Source organism: Buceros rhinoceros, unplaced genomic scaffold, assembly GCF_000710305.1.
Source record: "Buceros rhinoceros silvestris isolate BGI_N320 unplaced genomic scaffold, ASM71030v1 scaffold24499, whole genome shotgun sequence".
In the NCBI taxonomy this organism is placed as follows: domain Eukaryota; kingdom Metazoa; phylum Chordata; class Aves; order Bucerotiformes; family Bucerotidae; genus Buceros; species Buceros rhinoceros.
The window spans coordinates 1-9,764 of record NW_010431368.1 but is presented as its reverse complement, the minus strand read 5'-3'; the positions used below and the strand labels follow the sequence as shown (position 1 = coordinate 9,764).

At 47.3% G+C, this 9,764-nt stretch overlaps 1 protein-coding gene across 1 annotated transcript in view; it reads right to left on the bottom strand.

Moving 5' to 3' along the window:
• Window positions 1-6,859, bottom strand: part of TYRO3 (TYRO3 protein tyrosine kinase) — a 37,877-nt gene extending 31,018 nt beyond the window's left edge. Inside the window, exons 1-3 of the mRNA XM_010143418.1 lie at window positions 6,678-6,859; window positions 4,301-4,401; window positions 63-233 (exon numbers count right to left, since the gene is read on the bottom strand). Coding sequence (XP_010141720.1) covers window positions 63-233; window positions 4,301-4,401; window positions 6,678-6,859 — 454 coding nt within the window. The remainder of the gene's footprint in view (window positions 1-62; window positions 234-4,300; window positions 4,402-6,677) is intronic.
• Window positions 6,860-9,764: the final 2,905 nt, after the last annotated feature.

Below are 9,764 nucleotides of genomic sequence, written 5' to 3'. Positions count from 1 at the left end.
GAAGAGAGCTCTCCTTCTCCTCTGATGCTCAAAGTGATCCCCTACATCAGCAGCAGCCTTACCTGACACATTTAAGATGGAGGGGGAGAAGTCTGGAAGCCCCACTCTAGAATCTCCCATCCACCAGACAATTGTCACTGGTTCAGGGGGACCAACAGCAGCACAGGCCATATGAAATGGGGCATTAGGGGACACGGACACATCCTCAGGTTCCACAGTAAAGTAGGGCACACCTAGAAAAGCAACAGACAAGTGATAATAACTGGAGAGAGTCCTTCCATCTCTTGTTTATTTCCACTAATTCTGGTGCTCAACACCGGACAGCCACCTGCCCAGCCCCTATGCCTAATCTGACTCCCTCCAAAACCTTCACAGGAACCAAGGGTCAGATATACTGGATTCACCTCAGGCATCAATGTCTACATACTCCCACTAGAAGTCAGAGAGCTCAGAGTGTTTGCTTCCCATAAAAAGGTTTCCCATTCAAGGTTTTCCCTTTGAAAAACCTCTTTCACTGAGTCTCCTTCAAGATTCTCCTATGAAGTAGCTTTTAGTGGCAGTATTTGCTTAGTTTTTCAGCTGGAGAGAGAGGAGTTTAAAGAAGCACCAGTCAATAACATCAGCAGTGGCAGACGCCACTTCAAAAGACACCTAATCCAGCTGCAGATACTTTTTGCCATGCATTAACAACTGAAGCTTGTGACTGTGTTGAACTAGCGGCTATAACAAACCCATGAATGAGGAACAAATTCCGCCGGTGAGAGACTGGGATCATTTACAGTGCTCTCTCCACAGCTTAATTGACTGGAGCTGCCTTCCAGCACACTCTAACACCGTGAGAACCAGGCTGCCTTGGAGATAGGGCTAATCTGTTTCCAAGCTATCCATGGACACAGCTCTCTCGATAACTATCTGTTCCCCACCACAGAAAGACTCCTGCTTGGTACAACGAGCCTTAGATTAGACCCATGGGCAGTGAAACGCAGCTGCAGTGCTAACTACTTCAGGTCATCTCTAAGTGATAATAGCTGAGCATAACTCAACACTTCAAGAGATGTGGCTCTTCTTACAGGCAAGGCCAAAATTCTTACGGTTTCAGTTCTCCAGACCAGTAACACAAAGTTCATCAGCCATCAGCGCCAGTGCTGACCCTGCAGGGCTGCCATGGGTGCTTCTGCTGGCTAGTGGAGAATCTGAAGGCTCAGAAAAACAACAAGTTCCCTTTTACACTCTAAACTTTGGGTGTCAAGCACAGCCAGTACCGACTGCATCTACACCGAAATGAGGTATTCTCAGCTGGAAAAAGTGTGTTCTGGAAACTGCTGATCTGCCGCCTCACAGAAACAGAGGAAACGACAACATTGTGCATTCGCACGATTAAATTAAACCGTCTGTGCCTGGTCAAATGTGACAGGTCCAAGTGGCTGCAGTTGGTGCAGCAGATGCTGAGCAACAGTAGGCAATTAATGTAGGTGCCTAAACTGGGATTTAGAAGCTTCGTGCTAGGCAATACCACTGCGCTTCAGCTGAAAGCAGCGTCCTCAGCCTTTCATTGACCATCCAGTTTGTGTCTTTCAGGTGGCAGCTTCTTTGTGCCTTCCTCACCTCCTTGCCACTCCCTTTAGAGTGGCATAAACAAACAGACTAAAACAGGTCTAAAAATAGGACACTTCAGGAATGCTAGTGCTTACATGTGCAAAGGTTAATGCTCAGGACAGGTATATCCATCATCGTTTTACTGCTGGGTTTTGGTTACGTGATCTACTTTATTTTTTTATTGCAGCATACATAAACAATAAAAGTGAACAAACTTTCCAGATACCAGCTGTGACACCTCCACCTGCTTTGCCCTCCATCTCCAAGGAAGATTAGAAAGGAAAATACCATCGTTTCTCCTATTTGTGAGCAGGATTCCTGCCTCCTGCCTCTGCCATGGCACCCGAGGTAACCTTTTGGGAGGATCCTGTGCAGCTCAGCAGGTTTTCTAACTTTGGGAGCAGCTAACCAGATCAGACGAGACAACAATTAAAACCTCTCCTGGTTCAGGGAGCGCAGTGACTCTACCAGATCAGAAACTTGCACTGTACCCATACATATGTTACCTGGATACCTCACTGTCTGCGACACATTTAGCCTCCCAGCTGCTGGTACACGAGGTGAGTGCCAGCAGCCTCCTTTCACAGATGCGCCATGGAGGCACTGAACAGCCAACAGCCAGGAAATCGGTGGCAAAGAACGGAAATTAGCCTGCCTGCTCCCTGTTCCAAGCCAGCATCCAATCTACAGTGCCAGTTCAGGGGGACATGTCCACAGAGGTGTGCCTGGGGCTCCGAAGGTAGCCACGACAGGGGCTAGCAGCCCTGGCAACAGCTGCACCATCAGAGGGGTAATTTCAGAGGGAAAGTTCTGTAAGAAACATCATCCGTATTTTTAAGGTGGTCACACTCCACAGTGCACCTCTTAGATGATCTCTCTGGGCACTGAACAGTTTCACGTTCTCAGTAAGGCCAGGGTCTGGTTTTTAAACCAGAAAGCAGTTTCAAAATAATTTTGGTTTTGTAAATTCTTAGGAGTGTTTCATAAGATCATACATTTTAGCTGTATTACACAGGCAGTTCAAACACCATCACTACAAATTCTGCCTGACACTGACTGCCTAAGTGGATCTCGAGGCAGATACTAGCACAGAAATCCTTTTGAGCTGATTTTAACCTAGATCACCAGCAGTCCGTGCTTGTTTTGTGTGGCACACTGAAGGGTGTTAGCACCTACCGAAGGCTGCAAATGACCAAAGTAAAGATCCCCTCTCAGTCAAAGAGGACAACAGTTGTTATCAACACAGTAACCACTTCTAGACAAAGCTGGTGCGCTCAGAGAAGAAACACAGAGAGGTGACAGCAAGGTGGGACTGACAGGCTTTTGCACGCCCTGGTGTTTTGGTATGCTAACAGCTGACAGGTTTTTAAAAACCACCCTTATCACTACTTGCTATTTTTTAATTTTTACTCTAACTCACATCCACATGATTACGTGCTCAGTTCAACTAGCTTCTGCCGTACGTGCTTTTCTCATAAAGGTGACTAGCTGCATTTTTCTAGCTTACGCTTCTGCTGCAAGGGCCTTCATTCCCAACCATGCCCCTTACCAAGCTGCAGCTGGCTTTTGCAACTTCGGTATTTTTTGCCAGTGCTATCCAGAAGGGCTCCTTGATTTATCAGATGGCTTAACACACTGAGCTAACCAATCACTCCTAACATACTCACCATGCAAATGCAGTCTGGAGCGGGGCACGGTTAACTGGAATAGAAGTGGAAACTCTGCACAACAGCGAGAGTTTTAGGATGTAAACAACACTCTCCGGTTGAAACTGCACTTGGAGATTTAGCTGGAAAAAAGCCTGGGATATATGGAAGGCAGCAGGTAAATGCTTCTTTCCCTGTGAGAGCTGCTCATGTTTCCACAGAGCTGAATGCTTCCACGGCTCTGAGCGAGACCTTTGCTGTAAAACACCCAGACCACACTGCCTCCCACAATACCCTCCTTGATCCCCCTCTTTATGACTGTCAAATCAGCTCTGGCCCAAAACGTTACCAATTACATCCAAAAAGCCACTTCTTGATGTAAATGCACTGTTCCTGTCAACTTCCTCACGGAACATTAAGCCATCCTATGACTACTGTCTTCTGAGGATCTAAGACTACCATGGCTCCAGGGAAACGAAACTAGAGACAGCAAAAAAGCCACCGATACACGTTGCCTTGCATGACTTTTGGACAACCATGTATAAGCTACTCTATCAGCCAAGAATGGACAGAACAGTGTCACATGGAACAGTCACAGCTATGAAGTACTGATGTACAGCAGTTCTCCCAAAAATCAAATTGGGTTAAAGCTGTACCGTGCCCTCAAAGACCTGTTTGGCTGATACACAGAACCAGGCTGTGACCCTGCTTTGAGAAATGTGTTGGACCAGATGATCACTTCCACCTAAACTATCCCATCATTCTAAAACTTATTTGGAGATGAAAGCAACAGTGGACTGAGAGGCTGAAAAGAAACGTGTGTCACAGAAGGATCTTATCTTCTAACGTGCCAAAATAAAACCAGAATGTAATGAACTGACAACTCCTCCCCTTGAAGCTACTCTCCTATTTCTTGCTCCTTAGGGATCTCAGCAGTTAGCAGCAATGGTTCAGAGCCAAGAAGCCTGTCACTGGAGCAATCTGCTCTCACCACTTCCACCTAGAGCATGTCGGTGGGTCAGCCCTAAAAGGAAACCAGCACTACTACTCCACCTTACCTTCCACTATGAGCCACACTTGCTGTGATTCTTCCTTCTTCCCCCCGTTCTCAACCTGGCACCAGTACTTCCCAGAATCTGTCCGCTCGACGGATTTCAAGCTGAAAAAAGTCAAAAGCCATATCGATATTTTATGTGGATAAAGCATGTTTTCGCCCCAAAGGACCCTCCACTGTTTGGCAAACCAGATGCACAGACAAAACCCGCTGAGATGCAGCCAGCTGTGGGGAGGAGGCGACAGCCAGCCAGCACAAAGCGCGTGGCAAAACAGCAGGGATGGGAGACTCCTCTCTAAAGTGGGTGGAGGGAATCCTCAGCAGAGCAGACAGCCTTACTCTGAAACGTTCTCACAGAAAACCCGTTGTTTATGTCCTCTGAGGATAGTAAGGGGTTGGTCATCTCTATCCTGAAGCTAGCCTTCAAGAGTGGTGACAGCTTGGCTAGCTCGTCTGAGCCAGCAGGAAACTCCGTATCACAAATAGCCAACAAGTCTGGCTGTTTTGCTTCAGTTAGGTGACAGGACTGGTGACAGCCTCATACAGGAACAGACAGGTCAGCAAAGGGCCCCCCTTGCCTCAACTGCACTGAGTATTATTCTTATCCCAGGCACACCTCAGACTGCAAAACTCTCTGGGCCTCTCAATTTGTAATTTCAAGGGGTTATGCTGCCCTACCGCAGCACAGGACCCCACCCTACAAACTCTTCTGTGTCCTCTCTTGCTCAGCAACAGCTCCCCTTCTGAGAAAATGCATCCAAGCAGGGGAAGGCAGCCACAGGGACTGAGCAGCGTTCAAGTCATAGGCCTCCACTTGAGGGGAGAAATTCTGTTCCTTGCTCCACCACTGGAACCCTGCGGTATCCTCCCTGCTGTTAGCAACACAAGGCTAGCATGGTGAGTAAGGGCAGAATTTGGTCCCAAAGCAGTAAGGTCTCAGCTACCAGAGGCACCAGCGTGACTCTGAGCGCCTGTCAATGCACAAACGTTGATTGCACCCCGCAGGATGTGCAGCCATGCGTCTGCTGCCATGCAGGGATCCTCAGCAGATCGGATGCCCGCCTTTCTAAGGCTAGCAGTCCGCCTTAGGGAAGGGAAAGAATGTCTCAGGAAGGAAGACAGAAAAGGGAGTGTTTGCTGAAATGCACAAAATGGACCCACTACAGCCTGCTTTTCAGAGCTGTACCTTCAAATGGCATCAGCTGTCCTGCCCATCCAGCCGCATGTTCTGAAACACAGCCATCACAGCAGTGGGTGTAGAAATGATCACTTTAGAAGAAGAAAGGAAAAAGGAGAAAAAGATATGGACACATCTAGATTCAGCACCCTAACTCAGCCCTGGTGCTGCAAAAAGTTCTCAGTGGAGGAAAACAAGAGGTGAGAACCGAGATCAGACTGAGAGATTGTGAGGGTCAAAGAGATTTAACTGGTGGAACTGGGGGGGAAGTAAACAGTGTACTTTCAAGACAAACTGTTTCTACAACATAATGTTATGCAATAGTTTTACTGGGCACAGATTTTTTCCTATCAAAGTGTTTCTTACAGACAAGTTTTAGCACAGAGACTTTTAGTTGCTGGAACTGGAGACTCTGCAATGTCAATCCAAGAGACCGAGCAGGAGATGAAGCCGGAGCTCAGGGAAGAGTGGTTCTCAGTCAGTCAACAGTTTTGAGCTCTCATGGTGACGGCATGTTTGCTTGTACAAGCTCCCTTTACGCACAGAAAAAGCCAGAGCTGAACCCAAGGGTCTTGTTTAACTCAGAACTAGCTGACACCCCTCTTCTGCTGAAATAAAGGCTCAGAGAGCTGCTTGCAGAAGAGAGGTTTTACACCTCCAAACAGGGCAGGACTGATAGCATGTAAATGTATTAGGAAAGTCTCTGCACAATGACTCAGAGATGGTTCAGGTGACAAACACTCCTCCCCGAAGAAAGCAAGGGGATGTAGCGCTGGGAGTCTCATTTCAATCAACAATCCTCACCCTCTAGGCAGACTGACAGCTCAAGAGATAGAGAACAGAAAGAGTTTGAGAGAGAAAACCTGTTTATGTAAGTCAGACCTTAGTCTTCCTGCTGCATGGCAGAACAAGACGAACAAACAAGGCAAGAACATCCTTTTACCTTGAAATCATGTCTCAAGCATCATAAGCATTAGCAAAGCACCTGTCATCGCAGTAGTCGGGAAGCCAGTATGGTTCTAGTGCATAAAAATCTCAGCCCTTGGTGGCTTCAGTTCTGCTCTGTTATGCCCTTGCCACGCGTTGAACTGCAGACCTAAGGGTCCTGCCCCACCGAGGGCAGGGCAGTTGCATAGACATATCTGACAGCAGAAAACTGTGCAATAGTTCCTGCAATATTCTTTCTTCCCTGCATCTGTTGTACCTGAGGAAGCCGATCCAGTGTTCTTCATCTACTGGAATGTACACCTGGTCTACGCTTTGCACCACTGCTCCGTCCTTGATCCACAACATCTCGGGATCTTCCATTCCCTCCAGGCTGCAATTTAGTTTCACAGGTTGACCCTGGGACACCTTTAATTTGATTGGAGATCCTGTAAATTTCATACCTAAAAAAAAAATACTACTCCGCCCCACCCCCAGAAGAAGGGGGGTTGGAGTACAGCAAATTACTCTAGGTTGGTGGTCTGTAATTATACCCTACCAGCACACGCTGCAGAGGGATCTGTTAGTCTCGGCACTACTCTACTATATCTGCTAAGCAACAGTCAAAGGAGAGCACTGAAAGCACAACTGCTGGAGGAAAGTGGTGGCTCACTGCATACACGGGGCTTTTTTTCAACTCATGTAATAGCAGGGTGAGCTTCTGTAGAGCAGTGCCCTGGCAAAGCCAGAAATGCTGGGAACTCTGCTATGTCAGTGATCCAGCAGCGCTAAGCGTATTTGCTCAAAGTGGTACCACACCTCCCTCTTTTCCCCAGGCTTGAATTTCAGCTACGGTGTTCCTGCACTGCTAAGAAATCATCATGCTCCATTGTATGCATTTGTAAAGAGCTGGGATGTGACAAAGAATTAATTATGACTCGTTATTCAGTGTACACTGTTCCTCTGCATTACAGAAAGATTCTCTGCAATTTGCAAAACCCACGAAAGCAAAGCCTATTGCACAGCATACCTCGCTGAGGAGTACACCCGTCTATGGAACAGATATTTCTGTCGCGTGCTGTGGGCATGTGCTCAAAGGAGCCTCTCTGACCCTGCTGTCCAGCCAAAGGACCATGAGCTATACGGTCATAACCCCGATGCAGGAGGGCTAGAGTTGGTGGAGCTGCTCAGGTTTACATCGACACAGAGGTGATGAACAGTTGGCCTGGAGCACTGTTACACGTGTGGGTGGATGGGGAGTGTTTCCCTCAAGCAGAAGCAAATACATGGAATGTGTTACCATGAGAAAACATGGAAGCCAACTATGTAAGTGCGTTTAAGAAAGAAAGGCATACAGAGGAGGAATCGGAGGATCAAAGGAGACTGTGGGAAAGCAGGAAGGTGGAAAATAAATGTAAAGCCAGCTTTGTTAGGGAGAGTGGCCATTTCCTATGCAGTGGCACAGGACTGACAAACCAAGAACAGGTTTAACACAGCTCAATATTATGCCCTAGCAGTGGCCTGTACATTGTTCAAAAAAAAAAAAAATTACTCCATTACTCTTGCCCAGCCACGTATCACAGTACATTACACCTTCATCCAGTTCACCGGCTGGTCAGCTTCTCACAGGATGCCTCGCTAGCCTACAGTGCAGACAGCAAAGTGCCAGTTGTGAAGCAGCCCTGTTGCTCTTAAACTCTGTTACAGCCTCACCAGTGATCAAATACTGACACTTCTCATGTGCTACTTCCCTTCTTGCCCAAACGCCACCCTCCCACAGCCATGAGGGCACCACCTCACAGGACAGAGCAACTGCAGAGGGACTTGCAGTGGGGTTGTTAACAGCTGGAAGAAGGGGGAGCCAGCACTGTGGGACAGCCAGCGCACTGCCACTGGCAGCTGGTACACCGAGGAGTCCAGCGGTCCCGGTGCAATCCCGGAACACAGGCAGAAGGACTTTACTCTTTTCCTTAATGGGATCCCCCAGCCTGTTAACAGCTGGTTCCCCACACTCAGTCTTCTGCCTTTCTACATGCTGTTATTAATTTAGCAATTTCACAGAGAGCACTGGGAAACTGGTAAGATGGTAATATTAGTTTAGTTGCTTCAGCTCATTTGCTGGCCAAGTATTTAATCACCTTGGGTGAGGATGATCTAACCTTGCATTGCTTAACTCATCTGTAACATAACAACATGTTCCAGAGCCCGCCAGAAAGTATCCTCCCTTTCACCGCTCACCATATTGGAATAAAACATGAAAGCTTCATAGCAGCTGTCTGTGTTACAAAGAACTCACGTACTGCTGAACGCCACACAAATTGACAGACACTTTCATTACAAGTGCCTTCACGGAAAAGCAAACTACTCGGCTTTCCTCAGACTGCCCTGCTGAAAGACTCAGCCGCCAATTAAAGGAAGTGATGTTGTTAGAGACCCTTTATGGTTTTCAGTTCCCGTACAAACTAATGATGTAGGAAATTAATATACAGTACAAGTCTACAGCCTGAGTTGTAATTCTCCACATCACCCAAGAATAATTCCTCCATCAAGATGAATTGAAGAAATACAGATCAGGGATTTTTAATAAATTCACAAGTTTCTGTCAAAAATCCAGCATTAGCTGCAGCATCTCTTCCTGCAGGTATGAGGGAGAAGCCAATATAGATTTTAATTTCCACCTATTCCTCCTTCTACTCTCCCACTCACGATTTCTCATCTGATAACATTCTTGCCAGCGCAAGAAAATAATCTCATCCAAATAGGTTCTTCCAAGCCTACCTGTAAGAGCTGCAGATGTTGAATTGTACAGCTAGGGAATAAAATTGTATTAAATTTCTCACCAAGCAGTTGTCAGGCAAAATTAACAGCAAATGAACACACCAGCTGTCAAAATAGGTGACATATCTGTTTGTTTGGTTTTTAAATTTGTCACCTCTGAGTATTTAGATTCCTAGGACCAGAAGTATGTTTTTCACGAAGCTACTGTGGAGCGGAGACAGAGGAAGATGTCTACTCGTGCATGCCAAGGGAAAGGCTTTTCGCTCAGATTCCTTTGGACCCTGATGTAGTGATCCAACCTGTACAACAGCCTCTACAGCTCAGGGTCACTGCACGCACTTTGCTCCACACGCAGCGCGGAGCCCAAGCTCCCGGTGAAGACGGCAGGTTTTCCGGGGTGCCGAGCAGTTCTCACACGCTGCCTCAGTTCTCACCTCCCTGCCAACTCGGGGGTGAAACTTCGGAAAATGAGTTCAGGAGGGAAAAACCAAGAAAAGCCACTCAGGAATGCGTTAGCGCCCGGCTTTCCTCGGCGGCGATCGCGCTAGGCACACACCAGAGCAATGCCTCCGCGAACAAGGAGGATTAT